Source organism: Octopus bimaculoides, chromosome 4 (genome assembly GCF_046866305.1).
Source record: "Octopus bimaculoides isolate indiv1 chromosome 4, ASM4686630v1, whole genome shotgun sequence".
Classification (NCBI taxonomy): Eukaryota; Metazoa; Mollusca; class Cephalopoda; order Octopoda; family Octopodidae; genus Octopus; species Octopus bimaculoides.
In genome coordinates this window covers 16,379,537-16,400,752 of record NC_142931.1, presented here as the reverse complement: position 1 = coordinate 16,400,752, position 21,216 = coordinate 16,379,537, and the positions used below count along the sequence as shown (strand labels likewise).

Here is a 21,216-nt window from a genome sequence, read left to right as displayed (position 1 = left end):
GAGAAGGTAAAGACAGTCTGCACTTGCCTTATTATTATTATTATTATTATTATTATTATTATTATTGAGTGACAAAGCAACGTATGCCATCAAAGTGACACTTGGGAACAAATATATGAAGCCCATTAAACCCATCATGACTACCCGTCTGATAAGGGTACACCAGGCACATGCATCACAACCATATGCATGTGACATAGTGATCTCATATCAAGATAAACAGCGCATGACCTTGCAGGTGGTACCTAGTTTGAATTTTCTTCAGGTCGAGTAGCCCATCCTGCCCAAAAGGTCCCTGAATAAGGGTTATTTAAGGATGTTGAACGAAACACCCATGTTTCCAGAGGTGAATTATTCAAACCCCAAAGAATTCCTCTCAACACATGGCTATGATGCTCTCCCACTACTTCTGCTCATGATCAGAGATGCACATATCGTCAGCCACCAAGGGACATGTTCAACTGGTTAAGGTCAAACAACTGACAAGCAAATCTGTGGTATTAAGCAGAATATTTGCTGTAGCCCATCTTTTATACCAAGACAAAACAATGTACATAACACTTCCAATCAATTAAGATCAGAAGCCATAAGAGCCACTGCCTGGTACTGCATCCGGGCAGTTATTATTATTATTATTATTATTATCGTTATTATTATTATTATTATTATTATTATTTGAAATTATTATTGTTGTTGTTGTTCCTAGTGATACTACTACTAATATTACTTCTACTTCAACTTTTTAAAGGAAGTTTCTTCTTTCACGGAAGTTTCATCTGTCAAAGAAGTTTCATCTGTCAAAGAAGTTTCATCTGTCAAAGAAGTTTCATCAGTTGTGGAGACTACCACCGTGAAACCGGTTTCACTTTCCCCAGTCAAAGAAGTTCCATCTGCTGCTGAGGTCTCATCAGCTACAGAAACTGTTAAAGAGGTTTCCACCATCAGTTTGGTGCTACAAATCGAGGATCACTATCAGGACAATGCCGTAGTACTAAGATGGGAAGAATCGGCAACTCCACTGTCCAATTATGAAGCAAAAATATTTTCTGTTTCAGTGTCAGGAACCAGTTTTCTAACAAACATTAACAGCAATCTGAGGTAATTACAATTTATTCTTAATCATCATTAACGAGGTGGAGGCACATGGCCTAGTTGTTAGAGCAGCGGACTTGTGGTTGAAGGATCGCAGGTTCAAATCTCAGACCAGGTAATGTGTAGGCTTATGACCAAAACACCTAAGCTCCACATGGTTCCGGCAGAAGGTAATGGCGAACTTCTGTTGATTCATTCACCACAACTTTCTCTCACTCTTTCCTCCTGCATCTAGCAGCTCACCTGTGACAGACTGGCATCCCATCACTTCCTCAAGGCTCCCACTTTCTCCATATATGGATGTCTTCAACAGCTTCTTTGAATGTGGCCAACTCATCACAGTTAGAGATGTAACATCCCAGTTTTAATTCTGTTGAGTCTGATCCAATCAATAATGTTGTTACTTGTAAATTGGCCTTGACAACATCCCCATTATCATTTGATGTCCATCTCCCATGCTAGTGCCATGCGGTGGGACTGAAACCAGAACCATGTGGTTGGTAAGCAAGCTACTTACCACACAGCCACTCCTGCATCTAAGTATATTTATTTATTTCGAACATATATCACCTTGCTGTAGATTGGAACTTGGTGGACATAGCAGCATGATGCAGGTATTGAAATTACTCTAAATCTTCATCAGAGTCGACATCAAATATAAACAACTTATGATTGTATAGAAAATGTTTCAGAGCTCGAATGAAGCTGTTGTCATCAGTGCTGCTGAAAAGCTATTCGGCTCTGCTTCAGGAGATCCAAATAATAAAACTGATGCAGTTACTCATAAATATCAGATAGATGGCAACATTGGGAGAATGCTGGATAAAATACCTTGTGGTAGTCTCTTACATTCTTACTTCTTTATTGCCCACAAGGGGCTAAACATAGAGGGGACAAACAAGGACAGACAAAGGGACTAAGTAGATTACATCGACCCCAGTGCGTAACTGGTACTTAATTTATCGACCCCAAAAGATGAAAGGCAAAGTCGACCTCGGCAGAATTTGAACTCAGAACGTAAAGACAGACGAAATACTGTTAAGCATTTCGCCCAGGTTGCTAACGATTCTGCCAGCTCACCGCTTTGTAGTCTCTTACATTCTATTAAGTTCTTCAAATACCACATTACCACCAATCAGCTATACCCTAAAAGAGAATGCTCCAGCATGGCCTCAAACTAATAAATGACTCCAGTAAAAGAGTGAAGAAATAAATGGCAAAGGGAATGTCAGATGGTGGCATATTTCAGTGTTTCATTAGTATTTGTTACTATAACATTTCTGTGTTTTGAAAATTTCTGATTTAACATTCTGTAGACAATCCTAACGTCAATCCTTTTAATGCCCAACCTGCTTGAGACTGTCCTTATTAAAGTATTCATAATGTAAACCTGACTCCCAATCAAAATCTTGTTACGTCATGCATGATATTGGAAGATTTCATTTGATCAATGCCAACAACATTACATTGCAGATATTTCACAAATCCCTTCAAAATCTCAAATGATTTGAAATTTAATTGCTATGCAAAGACAGTCTAACAATTAGATATGAAAGGGTGAAAGACAATTTAGTAATTGTTGGAACATCATCATCATCATCATCATCATTTAATGTCCGCTTTCCATGCTAGCATGGGTTGGACAATTTGACTGGGGACTGGCGAACCAGATGGCTACACCAGACTCCAATCTGATCTGGCAGAGTTTCTAAGGCTGAATGCCCTTCCTAATGCCAACCACTCTGAGAGTATAGTGGGTGCTTTTTACGTGCCACTGGCACGAGGGCCAGTTTGGTGGTACTGGCAACAGCCACGCTCAAATAGTGTTTTTTACGTGCTACCTGCACAGGAGTCAGTCCAATGTTTTGTTCACATGTCACCGGCACAAGTGCCAGTAAGGTGAAGCTAGAAACGATCACGCTCAAATGGTGCTTTTTACATGCCACCAGCACAGAAACGAGACCGCTTCTCTGGCAGTGATCCTGCTCAGATGGTGCTGTTAGCGCTCCACTGGCACAGGTGCCAGTCATCGAATTTGGTTCAGTTACGATCTCACTTGCCCCAACAGGTCTTCGCAAGCTGAGTTTAATGTCCAATGAAGGAAGGTTGGCATAGGTGCCAGCCATCGAATTTGGTTCAATTTCGATTTCGATTTCACTTGCTTCAACAGGTCTTCGCAAGCAGGGTTTTGTCTCCAAAGAAGGAAAGATACGCATAAGTGGGCTGGCTACACCCCTGGTAAAGGCCACGGATTATGGTCTCATTTGTCTTGCCGGGTCTTCTCACGCGCAACATATTTCCAAAGGTCTCGGTCACTAGTCATTGCCTCGGTGAAGCCTAATGTTCGAAGGTCGTGCTTCACCACCTCATCCCAGGTCTTCCTGGGTCTACCTCTTCCACAGGTACCCTGTGAGTAGAAACTATATAGAAGGTCTCTCTCTCTCTCTCTCTCTCTCTCTCTCTCTCTCTCTCTCTCTCTCTCTCTCTCTTTGACTTGATTACAAATGAAGTAATTTGGGACAGATAAAACAGGGTAAAAATTAGTTTAATAATGGTTTCACGTTTTGGCACAAGGCCAGCAATTTTGGGGAGGGGGTAAGTTGATTACATCGAACCCCAGTACTCAAATGCTACCTATTTTATCAACCACAAAAGGATAAACGACAAAGTCTACCTTGGCAGAATTTGAATTCAGAACACTCTCTGAGTGGTTGGCGTTAGGAAGGGCATCCAGCTGTAGAAACTCTGCCAAATCAGACTGGAGCCTGGTGTTGCCATCCGGTTTCACCAGTCCTCAGTCAAATCGTCCAACCCATGCTAGCATGGAAAGCGGACGATAAACGATGATGATGATGATGATGAACATAAAGACGTGCAAAATGTTGCTAAGCATTTTACCCCCCATCTTAACAATTCTGCCAGCCTGCCACCTTAAAAATTAGTTTAATAATAATAATTCATTTTGGGTGAAATAGCTAATTGATACAAAAATATCTTGGATAATTTAATTATTTATAAAATATCTTTTGTAAGTAAATCTTATCCTCTTTTAATAAGTAACTTATTACTTGTTTATTTGTTTTGTTTGGAATTTTTATTAGTTTTGGCTAAGGGCTAAGGTTTTACCCATAGCAGTTGCAAACTCTTAAATATTGGTTGGACTGATGTGGTTAATATTCTTCTCGAGCTGTTGACAGTCAATGACTGTGGGGAAAACATGTGCAAGGACAGAAGTATGCCAGTCTGAGATAAAGGACTGAATGTAATAATTAGTGCAAGACACAATGTGGGTGAGAAGAGGAGGAGAGATGAGTGAGATGGGAGTGTCTTAATGGAGAAGCCATGACACCAACGAGCTCCTAAAAGCCAGTGTAGTCGCAGGAGAAAAATAAGATTGGGGAAATAGTACATTTGGTGGGCCAAAGGTTGTAGTATGTGTTGGTGAGCTATTATATCTATAGGCCTGAAATTGGAGAGTGATGGTGAATAAACACATCTCTGGGCCTAAGGCTGGAATGTATTGATGAGTGAGTGTATCTATGACCAGAGGTTGGATAGTTTGATGATGAACAAAGCCATCCATAGGCCTGAGGTTGAAATATATTTGTTAAGTAAATATGTTGTGAGGTAGAGGTTGGAGTATGTGTTGGCGAGTAAACGCATCTATGGGCTTGGAGCTGAAGTGTGTTTGATGAACAATATAAACTTATTGTAAGTTAATATCCTGACACAATAAAGACAGAAATTTTTAATCTGTCAAAGCCTCCTAATAATTTTTGCAATACTATTTGCCTGTCGTAATTTTCTCTGTATTATTTCCCTTAAGCATAATTCAATGTAATGATTAATGCAATAACTGATGAATGTAGACACAATGTGGGTGAGAAGAGGAGAGATCAATGAGATGGGAGTGCCTTTATGGAGAAGCCATGAAACCAAGGAGCTCCTAAAAGCCAGTGTAGTACACCTGTACATACATCTTCACACACACACAATTACACATACATATACACACCCATATAGGTTCAAAAGTTTGTAAAAAAAAAACAGAGACAGTGTATTTGTTGCTCAAGGAAAATGGAATAAGTCTTTGGTGTTTCGATCCTATTTGCTCAATTGTTAAAATTTATTTTTTCTTTCCTTTTCCAGTTATGAATGTAATATAAACAGAGATGATACAACTATAAGAGGTACACTTCATTGCTGGGATGTAACCAAAGAGAAAACCTGCAGAATCATCGGTCTCTGCCCTGGATTAGCCTATAAGTATGTGGTACAATATTTCATATTTCTTGCACTTGATGTTTTCTAAATGGTAATTTTGTTGGGTGGGAATGATAGTGACTTCTTTAATATGCTTAATCCTTTCTTGTTGTTTCATTGTTGTATATCTATCAAGCCAATTTTGATGTAGCATTTCTATGATCAGAGTCATTCCATCTTTGACCATCCTCTCTTTTTATTCAGGTGTAGTTTGCATAAAATTATATCATCCAACCTCCTTCCTTTTCTAAGATGATACAGCATGATTTGAAAGATATTTGGCAACTGTTCTTATTGATCTATTGATCACATAATGGTTTCCAACAGCAGAAAATGTCAACATGGAAGCCTGCATTTGGTTGCTTGACTTGCTAAATATAATGGGCAAATTCCCTCATGTAATACTCTAGTGTCTTAACAAAAGAAGCATGACTCACTGGAATATACAAAAAGATAGGGATGGTCATAGCTGGAAGACCTTTGATCCCAGTTGCATGCAATAATGGTTGACCTGGTACTAGACAGCAATGGCAACAACAACAGCAGCAACAAATGTCAAGTAGTTGTCTTTATTGATCACATCCGCTTGATATCTCATAAAAATGAATGATTGGTTTTTATTAAGAGAGAATTATTTTATCTGTTCATCTTTTGATAGATTATACAAATGTATCAAGCAACCATTCAAGGAAGTGTGTGTGTGTGTGTGTGTGTATGTGTGTGTGTGTGTGTATGTGTGTGTATGTGTGTGTGTGTGTGTCAGTGTGTTTATTTGTTCATTTTTACATCCATTTTTCTATGCTGTCATGAGTTAGATGAATATATTATTAAGGCATTGTTTTACAACTGAATGCCTTTCCTGGCGTTTTCCCTCAAAGTATCTTTTATTCTACATGTCTACAGAGGCACAAAGCTAGCAGATGACTTGTTGACATCAGGAATGAAGCACACACACACACACATACACACACACACACACACACACTCACACACACACATTCACACACACACACATTCACAACACATGCACACACACATATATATACATACATTCACACACACATACATATATATACACACATATATATTTATATATATATCAATGATATATGATGATGATGATGATGATGATGATGATGATGTATTATTTGAAAGGTTTCTTTCAGTCTATTCACCAAATTCGTTCATAAGGCTTTGATTAGTTCAGGGCTATAGTAGAATAGTTAAAGACATTCTCCCAAGGTGCTGTGCAGTGGGACTGAACCTAAGATTATGTGGTTAGGAAGCGAACTTCTTAAGCATATTGCTTAGCCAGAAGGAAAGCAATGCTTTGAGCATTTTCCAAAGGTTTCCAGTACCAGTGAGTTGGAAGGAAGGAATAGTAACCTAGACTCATAGGTTAACCTCAGAACATTGATCTAGCCTGAATGCTTCCAGTAAAGTGGGCTTTACCTAAGGTGTCCTAGAGCCAGGTTGTAGTATTAAACTGACAAATTAAGTCTACAACCTGCAAGGGAGTCATTTAAATATTTGGTAAGTAAAAAGTCAAATATAATACATGTTAGTGTTATAATATATATCTATGGTGTTGTACAGGCAAAATAGTCTGTGGAATTTTTTTGTTATATTTCTTTATAATCTGAGTTCAAATTCCACCAGAGTCTAGTTTTCTTTTCATCTTTTGAGAGTCAATGAAATAAAGTATCAATCAAAGACTGAGAGTCACTGATAAAATTGATTATGAGTCTGCCTCTTTGTACCTATATTATAGCTCAATATCTGTCTCTTTATTTCACCCTTAGTTTCTCTGTCAATGGAACATATTCAAGTGGAGATGAAAATCTAAATATCAAGTCTTCTGAGAAAGTCTACTCACTGAAAGGGCCACCTGGACCTCCATCACTAACTTCTTTCAAAGTTGATTTATATACGGTAATTCTTTTTTAATGTTTTGCATATAAGAGAAAAGCCCCAAATATGTTATATGGTATATGTGCAGATAGATAAGCTGTTAATAACTCATACGGTCATTATTTTATTGAATTAAGTGAGGCTTTTGTTGCATTCAGCTTGAAAGATGGTTTCTAATTGGCCTCTAGTAAGCTAATTTCCATTGGCTAGTTTGAGTCACACAATGAAAATCATTAAAGAATGCCACATAAGTTATTATAAATTATTGTGAAGGCACTACTAAGGTGCCGGAAAAGCAAATGGATGACAACTTGCATTTGTTAGGGAGGCGAGCCCTTGATTCTCCCTGGCAGTATTTTTTGAATCACTAGATTGTGACTGACTCAAGGTAAAGAGTTTTGTCTGTAATGGCAATTGAAGATCACCTCATATTTTCTTCTGATGAATACTATGAGTTGCTTCAAGTTTGTCATTTCTCAGACATGTAGAGCACAAAGTTACATAAACCCCTGGAGCATGGAAGCACTCATTCAACAACTGTTTATGTTGTTGTAAGGCAGCCATTACTTTAGTCTCTAAGCTTCCAGATGAAATGGAACAAAGAAGTAGAGCTTACTCTGCCTCTGGATCTGTGAAAGAATGCAAATATTGATTATACTGTCCTTTGAAATTGTTGACAGCAAATCACAAATAGTTCTGCTGAATACTTTCTGGAGGAATGAGAATAATTTTATAAATCTCAATTTTGAAAGACAATATTCATTTAATGAGCAAGCAGTTTAATTTCAGCCATTTCAGGTTTGAGGATGGCAGTTCAAATATGCTTGAGACTTATTTGAACTCATCAGAAAAACATTTACTATATTTTGTCATGGAAAAAAATTCTTGCAGTACACCTATTACACCTATTTGTCAACAGTGAGAATTTTTCTCCATGACAAAATACAGTGAATACATCACAAACATATTTGAACTGGTAACAGGTTTATATACATGTGTGTGTGTGTGTGTGTGTGTGTGTGTGTGTGTGTGTGTGTGTGTGTGTGTGTGTGTGTGATAATTATAATCATCATCATTATTTAACGTCCACTTTCCATGCTGGCATGGGTTAGACAATTTGACTGAAACTGGTTAACTGGAAAGCTGCATTAAGTTTCAATCTGATTTGATATGGTTTCTACAGCTGGAAGCCATTCCTAATGCCAACCACTCTGAGAGTGTAATGGGTGCTTTTTATGTGCCACAGGCACGGGTGCCAGTTATGTGACACCAGCATTGGCCACAACTACAATTTCACTTGGCTTGGTGAGTCACCTCAAGCACAGTATATTACCAAAGGTCTCAGTCACCTGTCATCACTTCAATGTGGCCCAACGTTCAAAGGGTGCTTTTACATGCCACCAGCATGGATGCCAGCTATGTGACACCAGCATCAGCCACAACTTACATTTCACTTGGCTTGATAGGTCTTCTCAAGCATGGCATATTACCAAAGGTTTTGGTCACTTGTCATTGATTCTGTGAGACCCAGCATTTGAAGATCATGCTTCACCACCTTGTCCCATGTCTTCTCGAGACTACCTCTTCCACAGGTTCCCTCCACAGTTAGAGATCACCACTTCTTTAAACAGCTGTCCATGTCCATATATATATATATATACATATATAATTATAGCCTGGCTCACTGGTCCTGTACCTGTAGCATGTAAAAAGTACCATTTGAATGTGATCGTTGCCAGTGTCACCTGACTGGCCTTTATGCCGGTGGCACGTAAAAAGCACCCACTACACTCTCAGAGTAGTTGGTGTTAGGAATGGCATCCAGCTGTAGAAACAATGTCAGATCGGATTGGAACTTGGTGCAGCCTTCTGGCTCACCAGCCCTCAGTCAAACTGTTAAACCCATGCCAGCATGGAAGGAGGACATAAAACGACAACAACAACGATGATGATGATGATATAATTAAGGGCATAGAAACATTCTAGCCTATATGCTGAAAATAGATGCTACATCATCCAACCACTTTAAAAATCATCACAAAGTTACACACATGAGGATTTTTAAAGTGGTTGGACAATTTAACTATTTTCAGTATATAAGCTAGAATTTTTCTATGCCCTTAATTATAATTACATATAGGTGCAGGAGTGGCTGCGTGGTAAGTAGCTTGCTTACCAACCACATGGTTCTGGGTTCAGTCCCACTGAGTGGCACCTTGGGCAAGTGTCTTCTACTATAGCCTCGGGCCAACCAAAGCCTTGTGAGTCGATTTGGTAGACGGAAACTGAAAGAAGCACGTCGTATATATCTATATATATGTATGTGTGTGTGTATGTTTGTGTGTGTGTCCCCCAACATCGCTTGACAACCAATGCTGGTGTGTTTACGTCCTCGTAACTTAGCGGTTCGGCAAATGAAAATGATAGAATAAGTTCTAGGCTTACACAGAATAAGTCCTGGGTTCGATTTGCTCGACTAAAGGTGGTGCTCCAGCATGGCCGCAGTCAAAATGACTGAAACAAGTAAAAGAATAAAAGTAAAAGAATATGATTTCACCTTAATAGGTCTATTTTTATATGCTGACCATGTTTCCATTTGCTCTTACTCTTTGTATCTCACTCTTCTCCCGGGCTCTCTTTCTTCGTTAATCTTTTAATCTTCATCTCTCATCATATGTCAGACACGAGGGAAAAGAAGAAATATAGAAAAGATATTATAATTCCACCATTATTTACTAATGTAGATGACATGTCATTATATTGCTCTAATTTTTTTATTTCTAGGTTTCATTCTGCATTGAAGAACCAAAAGAGCTCCATCCTGATCTTAAACTGACAGGTTTCAAAGTATTTTATAATTCTCAATGTGATGAGCAACTAATTAACACACCTGCCACTAGAATTGAAAAGGAAATCAAACCAGGTGCAACATTACTCATTAGTCAAAAGAAATACACAAAATTGCATTTTTTCTTCATGTGTCCTCACTCCACTCCATTCCCAGGAGTTTACATTTTACATATGCTTCACATTTTTCTCCTCTCTTCTTTACATACCATTTTCGTATTCTATGCTCACGACTCAGTTGGAAATAAATATCAAAGGGAAAGAAGGCTTTCTCATGCTAACACACAAATACATACTCTCTCTCTCTCTCTCTCTCTCTCTCTCTCTCTCTTTCTCTTTCTTCCTCCAGTAGTTACATCCCTAATTTTTACTAGGTCAAGGGTCAGATAGCCCAGAAGGTGTTATTTCTTTACTACCCACAAGGGGCTACACACAGAGGGGACAAACAAGGACAGACAAGTGGATTAAGTCGATTATATCGACCCCAGTGCGTAACCGGTACTTATTTAATCGATCCCGAAAGGATGAAAGGCAAAGTCGACTTCAGCGGAAATCGATGTTGTTGTTATTATTATTATTGTTATTATCATTATTATTATTATTATTATTATTATTATTACTATTCAGGTCACTGCCTGGAATCGAACCCGGAATCTTGGGGTTAGTAGCCCACGCTCTTAACCACTGCGCCATATGCCCATGGGGGTTAAGAGTGCAGGCTACTAATCCCAAGATTCTGAGTTCAATTCCTGAATAATAATAATAATAATAATAATAATAATAATAATAATAATAATAATAACATCAAAAAATACCTTAAGAATGAGAACCCAGGTTCGAAATTTCCCCCAAGACACCTGATAAAGGCTGGAGGCTATATCAGCTGAAACATGTTAACAACAAACAAAATGAGGACAAATATCCGTCAAATGTAAATAATGTAAATAATGTACATAATTCCTCATCTCTTAAATATAGAACTGTATTGTTGTATATAGCCGTGTCTTTTATTTTGCTTGGTTTAAGGCTCAACAGTAACAATAACTGCTGTAGCTGTACCAGACCAAAATATTGAAAATAGCAAGCAGTGTTCACCAGTTCATGTTTCCTGTCCTGCTTCTCCATTGGCACCAGCTATAGAAGAACAGACATCTTTCAAATCAGGTTGCATCATAATTGGCTGGAGTAAACCCCCTACATCTTCTGATCAAGATATTTCTATGTACAGGTAAATAATCTTTAACATTATTGTACATTTGAAAAAATAAACTTTTGAATTTAGTTCTCATTAATTTCTTTTTTAATAATCAGTGGATCATCATCATTATCATCATTTAACGTCTGCTTTTCATGCTGGCATGGGTTGGACGATTTGACTGAGGACTGGTGAACCAGATGGCTGCACCAGGCTCCAGTCTTATCTGGCAGAGTTTCTACAGCTGGATGCCTTTCCTAATGCCAACCACTCCGAGAGTGTAGTGGACGCTTTTACATGCCACTGGCACGAGGGCCAGTCAGGTAGTACTGGCAACGGCCATGCTCAAATGGTGTTTTTTATGTGCCATCTGCACAGGAGCCAGTTCAGTGGCACTGGCAACGATATTTTTAATATTAATTGTGTGATGAAGACATCAAAGAGGCAGAATCATTAGCGCAATCATTAGTACACCAGGTAAAATGCTTTGCAGTATTTTATCAGTCTTTTCATTCTGTGTTCAAATTCCACCAGGGTTGATTTTTTTTTATCTGAAATCCCACCCATAGTATTTTTTTACCTTTATTGATATTAATAAACCATCTGATGCATAATATATTTGTTGCCTTTATTGTATAGTTATAGAATGTGTGTGTGTGTGTGTGTGTGTGTGTGTGTGTGTGTGTGTGTGTGTGTGTGTTTTAATGTCTCCTTGTCTTGACATCACATGATGGCTGTAAATGAGTGTCACCATCATACAAACAGTGTCATTCATTTCCAGCTTTCTGTGAAAACATATCTGGCCATAAGGAAATATTACCTTACTTGGAAACAGGTGAGGGCTGGTGGCAGGAAGCTCACCTGGCTGTAAACAAATCTACCTCAACAAATTCCGACTGACCCATGCAAGCTTGGAACAGAGGTTGTTAAAACAATATTGATGATGATGATGATGATTGCCAGTGGCACGTAAAAAGCACCCACTACACTCTCAGAGTAGTTGGCGTTAGGAAGGACATCCAGCTGTAGAAACTCTGCCCGATCAGATTGGAGCCTGTTGCAGCCTTCTGGTTTGCCAGTCCTCAGTGAAATCGTCCAACCCATGCCAGCATGCAAAGCGGACATTAAACGACAACGATGACAACGACGACGATGATGATGATGATGATGATGATGATGATGATAATGATGATTTATAGTTGAATTTACTCTACTCTTCATTTTATACTTATACTAACATTAGTAACAAATAAATTGTAATTTTGTCCGTTACAGAATCTATTTAAATGACAAGTTAAATGGAGAAATACAAGCTAACAGCTATAGTGATAAAAATGGATATCAATTTACATTAACAGAACTTGCTGCCAATAGAAACTACAAAGTTTATGTCAAGGTAAAGTGAACTAATATCTTCTTTACTGGTTGAATGCAAAGTAGATAAAACTGTAAATAATCTCATGTGAATACTAGGTTTAATAACCCTTTGGATAGAAGGGATCATAAGCTGCCTGTGAACCCAGACCTTCTATAAACATAACAGATGTTCTACCACTGGACTAAAACAATCTTTTTTGAATTTTTTCCTCTATTTTAGAAGCTTTTTTCTCACCAGTGAGAATTACATGTTGCTTATGTCATAAGAATTTAGAAACTTTGAGAAACATGAAAGTGTAGCAAGCATTGCTATGGCTAAATAATAATGAAAGGAACAGAGCAGAGTTATGTCTCCTCGTTCTGTTGTCAGAAGTTGGCGCTTTGATGGTACTGTACTCTCAGCAGTCTTTGTGACATAGCATTTTCGATCCAGCCCCCCCCCCCCCCCATCCAGTACGAAACAACATCTGTGGACCGGTTTCTGAGCTATTGCTCTTTATCAACACAGAGTCGCTGCTTTGCTAGGTGGCATTGCTGAATTCTGTTCAAAAATATACAGTTTTCAGAGTGACACACAGAAAAATGTATAAACTCTAGATGGACATTTAGTCTTCCTTTTTCCTTATTCAGCATGACTCTCACTAAACTGAGCTCTTGACTCCTGGCTCTCAGAGCAGTTGGCTCACCTTGCTCTTAGCCATTACAACTTCCTCATTATGTAGCTGGCGCATTCCTTACTCTCTTCTGTTCCAGCACAAATCACAGAAGATGAACCTTTTATCATTAATGCCAACTGACTTATTCTCCAACCAACTACCAACCAACTAATTTTCACTAGCTATGAAACAACTATGTTCGTACACCTTTTACTATTTCACATGCACTTTTTGTAAAAGTACAGTGATATAAAAACTCGTTATCTAAACTTTGATTGAATGTTATTTGTCACACCAACGTACATGCAGCTTAACACAATACAAGCAAGAAAATTGGATTCATGTTCGACTCCTCACTAAAAAATAATTCATTTTCAACTGTTGAATTCATAATAGATAAAGCTTTAACCCTTTAGTATTCAAACCAGCCATATCTGGCCAAAATATTCTACCTGTTTTATGTTCAAACTGACCAGATCAAGCCTCTTACATTTATCCTACAGTGCCATTCTAAAAATAACAAGCTCATCATTGAATTCTCAAAGTTACAAAATAACATATAATAAATTCAAGACAATATAAACAAGCATTACATTTGATAAAGAAATCTAAATACTAAAGCTTTAAATCAGTGCTTCTCAACCATTTTTTATCTATGGACCCCCTTGGTTCCTATTTTACTTTAATAGGCCCCCATCAATGTCATTTGTTGTTTTAAAAAAAGTCATATATCTTTATAATTGAATATTATTAAGAATTGTATTAAAAGGTAAAGCCTATTTGCCAGCATAATGTGGCTGTCCTGGAAGGGACGATTGTTATTGTTTCCTGGGGCTAAACAACAATAACAATCATCCATTCCAGTACAGCCATATTATGTTGGCAAATAGTCTTTGCTTTAGAGAACTGTTACTGAATATTTCTCTGTGAGAGATTTAGAAACAATAATGTTTCTATTTATTAGATCAGTGACTGTGTGTCACTTTGAAAACTTTATATTTTTTAACAGAATTCAGCAAAACAGTGACTCTGTGTTGATAAAGAGCAATAGCCCAGAAACCAGTCCACAGATGTTGTTTTGTACTGGATGGGGGTGGCTGGACTCCCAGTTTGAAAATATAAGGACACAGATATTGTGTCATATAGCCAGCTGGAAACGATGTTTCCTTGGGCTAAACAACAGTAACAATCATCCCTTCCAGGACAGCCCCATTATGTTGTCAAATAGTCTTTACTTTAGAGAATTGTTACTGAATATCTCTCAAAGAGAGATTTAGAAATAATAATGTTGCTATTGTATTAAAAGGTTGTTAAAATATCTTGTGTATGGTAGACATATAACCAATTTATTGCAGATTAATTTAAGTAACGAAGTTTTATATGGACCTCAATTGAGAGCAACCTCTTTAAATAATAGCATGTAAATACTGGATAGAAAATGTAGGAGGCTGTCTGTGGAACCCAAACATACATCTTCTATAAATATGACAGACTTTTTGCCATAGGACCAAAGCATTTCTTTTGAATTTCTCTATTGTATGTTGTTTATATCATAAGAATTTAAAACTTTCAAGAAGCATGAAATAATTTATTTTTAACCTTTGGACTCAAAATAGATGAAGCTATGAATAATAACAGACAAATATTTGGTTTAAAAAAACCCTTTTAGCATTTATCTCTAAGATTAATTTTCTTTTTTAATGAAAGTAACTAATTACTTAAGCAATCTTGATTTTGTAAGTCCTTGTAATTTATGAACATGTGTTTATTTGTTTGTCCGTTGTAGTCAGTTTGTGGTCAAAGCCACATTGAACCAGGGAGCAAACATATTTTTGTATTGAGTGACAGCCTTCCCTCCAATACTCTTACTGTTTGTTCATCGAAAACTTCTGGATCACCAAAACTGTATCTTGAAAGCATGACTCCTGATGGAATTGATGTAGCCTGGGAAATACCAGAACAAAAGAGTGTCGTCATTACGGTAAATTTCTATTCTTTAAGAATATATAAACTGGCTCCTTCCTTTGTCCATGTTCTCAATTGTACTCACCTTCTTCTGTCCTGAGAGAATACTCTAACACCACACCACCTCCATCTTTATCTCTCTTCTCAGCTACTCCCACCTACCTTCATATAATGTGGGATAGCCATGTATTTCCTCTTTAGCAAGATACCTGTGCTTGTCCCTCTATTGTATTTTAACCTCTCAGCATCAGGTATAAAGCCACCTTTCTATCGTCCATATCCCCACATAGTTGAGGGGGTTTGTCTTCGTCATACAGATTACTTGGTGACTTCACTAATGCTGTGACATGAAAAAAACACCCAATACACTCTGTGAAGTTGTTGGTTTTAGGAAGGACTTCCAGCTGCAGAGACCAGAATTCAAAATATTATTTACTTATCAAAGGCAGTGAGCTGACAGAATCATCAGCATTTCATTCATTTTTATATTCTGAGTTCAAATTCCACCGAGGTTGACTTTGCCTTCCATTTGTAGCTGCTACATATTACATAGTAATATGTGAGTCAACCTGCACAGAAGATGAATATATTCTATGTAATATGTAACTCTGCTACACATCCTTTCAGTGTTGATAAACTAAGTACCAGTTGAACACTGATGCAATGTAATCAACTTACCCCTTCCCCAAAATTGCTGACCTTGTGCTAAAATTTGAAATCAGTATATTATTTACATATCAAGTATATATTAATCAGTGAGTGCTTCACACAAAAGACTGTGTATGAAAAAAATTTTGCTATACAGCAAGAAAATGACTGATATCCTCATCAAACCAAATTCGACGATTGGCACCTATGCCAACCTCTCCTTCATTGGATACTAAACTCTGCTTGCGAAGACCTGTTGGGACAAGTCCGAGCATGATCATTGCCAGAGCAGCTGTCTGGCTTCCATGCCAGTGGCACATAAATAGCACCATTTGAGCGTGATCGTTACCAGTGTCACCTTACTGGCACTTGTGACGGTAGCATGTGAAAAACATTCAAGCGAGGTCATTGCCAGTGCCGCTGGACTGGCTCCTGTGCAGGTGGCAAGTAAAAAAAAACACCATTGTGAGCGTGGCCATTGCCATTACCGCCTGACTGGCCCTCGTGCCAGTGGCACGTAAAAGCACCCACTACACTCTCAGAGTGGTTGGCATTAGGAATGGCATCCAGCTGTAGAAACTCTGCCAGATCAGATTGGAGCCTGGTTCAGCCATCTGATTTGCCAGTCCTCAGTCATATCGTCCAACCCATGCTAGCATGGAAAGTGGACATTAAACGCTGATGATGATGATGATTACTATTGTTGTATTCATCAACATTTCTAAGGCAGCAAACTGGCAGAAATGTTAGTACACCGGGCGAAATGCTTAGCAGTATTTCATCTGTCTACGTTCTGAGTTCAAATTCTGCAGAGGTCGACTTTGCCTTTCATTCTTTCGGGGTTGATAAATTAAGTACCATTTGCATACTGGTTTCGATCTAATCGACTGGTCCACTCCCCCAAAATTTCAGGTCTTGTGCCTAGAGTAGAAAAGATTCATCGACATTTCTGTCATTATTATTGGACTGATTATTCTTGTTATTGTTGTTGTTGTTGATGGCGGTGGCGGTGGTGGTGGTATTGTTGTTGTGGCTGTTGATGTGCTTCTTAAATAACTCTGATTAAACATATTCGATACCCAACAAATATGAACTGTATTTTTCATCATTTACCACTGTTTGATATTTACTTTAGCAACTTTTATTTAAAAAATCCAGAACCAGAGCTGCGTATTTCAACCCACACATTACATTAACAAACCCATCCTCAGGTCGTTGCCCTCCTCTGTAAACATATACAGTAATCTGTAGATTGTCACTAAACTGCTATAATTCGATGACATGCTTGTAATTTTACTTCTTTTTTCCAATTCATTTCACTTTATTAGCATAATAAACAAATACAACAAAAAGTATTTTGCATCTCAAATTACGATAATAGTAATTAATACCTGTAAAGTGACAATAATATCACACACAACATGGGAGTTGTCAGGACTTTCAACCAACAAGATTCTCAGTTTTTGAAACAGATTCGCTGTTAAGTATCTTGATTGCAGGGTGGGAAAGAAAAGTTCGAATTAGAATTAATATTTGGTAATAATTATATTCAAAAGAGAGTTACAAATAGCAAACGTATTGAACTCCACCCTGGGTGTGTATGTGCATAATAGAACAAATATAATAGAGTTGTAAATAATGTAACGATATGATTTTGTTGTATTTTGGGAGGATCATTATACCAATAATAAACACATGCACTGTTTCTACTTTACTTCTTTATTTTCTTTTTATTTGTCAATTGGTTAACTAATCGTTTGATTAGTCATTCAGTAAAACAACCAATTAGTTGTATTTGTCAAAGTCTTTTCATTGCCCTTTGTGACCTCTTCAATGATATGACCTCTTTACTCCAGGTCCTTTAGGGCATGTCATTGACAAAGTTACAAATTGTGATGAAAGGGTTTTGACAAATCTAACTGATTGATTGATTGATTAACTAAAATATTAATCAAACAATCAATTAGTTAATTGGTGAAGTAGTTAACCAACTGGCAAATAAAAAAAATAAAGAAGTGAGATAGAACCAGTGCATGTGTTTATTATTGGCATAATAATCCTCCCAAGTTATAACAAAATCTGTTCCAACACATGAATTTACATCAAGAATCTTGTGAACCAAATACAAAAATGAAATAATAGTACAATGTTGTTATTATAATTTGTCTGCAATGGAAATATAAGTACAAATAGATATCTGCATAAAGACCCCTTCTGGTCATGAATAACCATATGCAGAGGCTCCTTCATTCTATTTCATTCCGAAATGAATGGAAAAATATGCAGAACTTCTAAACTTTCTCTAGTTTTCTGTTATCAACAATTATGCTTTCTAAGACTCGTTAATTATCTTTGTTAATCAGTTTAATCATTATTATAATGTGTTTTACACAGGGCTACCAGATGTTTAAAAATAGTCTTTTGTATGGTTCTGTGATTCCACCTGAAATTAATTCCTTACGAATCAGAGACCTAACTCTTGGAGACGAAATTACACTTCAGTTGGTTGCTTTAACAAAACCTCCTCCAACTGAAGACTTAAGCACACAGGATGTAAATGAAGAGGTCTCAGAGAAGATAAACAAAGAGAAAAAGGGTAAGAATAGAAATTTCTCAACCATTAATTATATACCTTTTTATTTTTTTTTTACCTTTTTTTACTTGTTTCAGTCATTAGGCTGTGGTCATGCTGGAGCACCGCTTTGAAGAATTGCAGTTGAATGAATTGACCTCAGGACTTTATCTCTTAAGCCTGTACTTATTCTGCCAGTCTCTTCTGCCGAACCACTAAGTTACAGGGATGTAAACAAACCAACACCAATTGTCAAGTGATGGTGGAGGACAAACAGACACAAAGACACATACACACACATACACACTCACACATATACACACACACATATATAAAAACACATATATACATGTGTATATATATATATATATATCATCATCATCATCATCATCATCATTTAACGTCTGTTGTCCACATTGGTATGGGTTAGACAGTTTGACCAGGGCTGGTAAGCTGGAAGGCTTCACCAGACTCCAGTCTGATTTGGCATGGTTTCCTATGGCTGGATGCCCTTCCTAATGCCAACCACTCTGAGAGTGTAATAGGTGCTTTTATGTGTCACCAACACAGGTGCCATTTGCATGACACCAGTATCTGCCATGACATAATGCCAAAAGGTCTTGGTCATTGCTTCTGTGAGGCCCAACACTCAAAAGGAACTCAGCCACTTTGACTCCGTGTGACCCAACGCTTGAAATGCACTCTTCATGTGCCTCTGGTCCAGGTGCTCTTTACGTGACACCAGCATCGGCCGTGACTATGATTTCACTTGGCTTGATAGGTCTTCTCAAGCACAGCATATCACCAAAGGTCTCAGTCATGTATATATATCTATATATATATATATATATATATATATATATATACATGATGGGCTTCTTTCAGTTTCCGTCTACCAAATCCACTCACACTGCTTTGGTCAGCCCAAGGCTGTAGTAGAAGAAACTTGCCCAAGGTGTCACACAGTGAGACTGAACCTGGAGTCATATGGTCGGGAAGCAAACTTCTTACCACAGATCCACTTCTGCACCTAGTTTTTGTTTTCTTCTTGAGCACTAAAAGTCATAAGGTCAGTTACCTGGTCTCCATGGTATATAAGTGACCAAAATCACAACATTCTCCTGAATGAGATGCAGGTTCCTTGCAGGATTCAAAACCAGCAATTTTAAGGCGAGGGGAAAATAATGCAAAAGTAGTTATAAATGTACTTTTGTCTTCTTAAATAGCTAAACCAGTGCCCTGCAACCAGCGTGCCATGACACACTGGTGTGGCACAAGATGATGCTAGGTGTGCCACAGCGTAACCTGAATATAATTTTTTCTTTATACTTTTAGTTATATCATTTGTTCAAGTGTGCTGTCAAATTTTGAAAAGAATATAAGTGTACCACAAGTCTAAAAAGGTTTCGGAGCACTGAACTAAACTGACTTTTCTGACACACCTCAATGGAGGTTCTGCTCAATCTTTAATCAACTCTATTACCAAATGTGCATAAGTCTGAAATATTTTTCTCCATTTCTGTAATATTAATCTAAATATCTAGGACTGATAGCTGTCTAGCAACAGCATTTCTGCTTACTTCCATTAATCCAAATCACAGGATGTAGTCTATTAAATTCAGAGTGGGTTACAGTAGTAAATTGAAAACATCATTAAACCTTTACTGAGCTGTGGTGTTGTGATTAGAAGTAATCAGCTTACCTCGTCTTCCTTCTGCTCCACGAACCTGTCTTGTGGTATCCTGTCCTCGCGCCTGGCCCGACCCGAAGAACGCTAGAAATAGCAGCTGCCTCTCCCTCATCTGGACGATCGCCACGCACGTCTTCGCGTTGCAACGACCCCGCTCGAAAAGGCACGAAATCCCAATTGTGGCTCCCTCTGCCCCTCTCCCCCTTCCGGTCAGCTCCCAGTTCCAGTCAGCTCCCTGTTCCGATATTATAAAGCTTGGCATCTTTTTCTCTGGCAGAATATATATATAAATGTATTTCCAAATCTTGAGTTCCAGCAGCATGACTGCAGCCACATTGCTGAAACAAGTAAAAGAGTAATGGAGAATTAGTCAATTCCAAAATATATAAGAAATTTTTGACATTTATTTATTTTCTCATTTCAGCAAAATATATAAAACATACCATGTGTATAACATTATTTTATTGCAGACATTTCAGAAAATCTTAATTATTCTTGTTGTGAACCTGGTCAAAAGTTAAACCTTCATTATATTGGGCTTGTCCAGTGTCCAACAAAAGTTTGGTGTGAGAAAGTTACTGGACATTCGGCTCTTATTGTCTGGAACAAAAGTAAGTTTGGAATTATTTTCCTTATTCTTTATTTGAAACCTTGAAATTTCATTGAAGATCAGAATAAATAATGATATATCTTCAAAGAGATGCACACATGGCTGTGTAGTTGTAAAGTTTACTTACCAACCACATGGTTTTAGGTTCAGTCCCACTGCATGGCACCTAAGGCAAATGTCTTGTAGCCGAAGACTGACCAATGTCTTGTAAGTGGATTTGGTAGACCGAAACTGAAAGAAGCCTGTCATGTGTGTGTGTGTGTGTGTGTGTGTGTGTGTGTGTGTGATTTGTACCTCCGTGTCTTCACACCACATGATAGGTGTAAACAAACATCACCATCATTCTTGCAGTAACCGTTGTTTCCAATCTTCTGTGGAAACATGTCCAGA

At 37.8% G+C, this 21,216-nt stretch overlaps 1 protein-coding gene across 3 annotated transcripts in view; it reads left to right on the top strand.

Moving 5' to 3' along the window:
* LOC106882604 (uncharacterized) overlaps positions 1 to 21,216 on the top strand; it is a 169,185-nt gene that overhangs the window by 95,418 nt on the left and 52,551 nt on the right. For all 3 annotated transcript variants that reach the window (XM_089350389.1, XM_089350390.1, XM_089350388.1), the window contains 9 exons: positions 749 to 1,098; positions 5,242 to 5,358; positions 7,158 to 7,287; positions 10,051 to 10,189; positions 11,140 to 11,341; positions 12,584 to 12,704; positions 15,128 to 15,322; positions 18,349 to 18,550; positions 20,687 to 20,827. In XM_089350389.1, the coding sequence (XP_089206515.1) occupies positions 749 to 1,098; positions 5,242 to 5,358; positions 7,158 to 7,287; positions 10,051 to 10,189; positions 11,140 to 11,341; positions 12,584 to 12,704; positions 15,128 to 15,322; positions 18,349 to 18,550; positions 20,687 to 20,827 (1,597 nt within the window). The remainder of the gene's footprint in view (positions 1 to 748; positions 1,099 to 5,241; positions 5,359 to 7,157; positions 7,288 to 10,050; positions 10,190 to 11,139; positions 11,342 to 12,583; positions 12,705 to 15,127; positions 15,323 to 18,348; positions 18,551 to 20,686; positions 20,828 to 21,216) is intronic.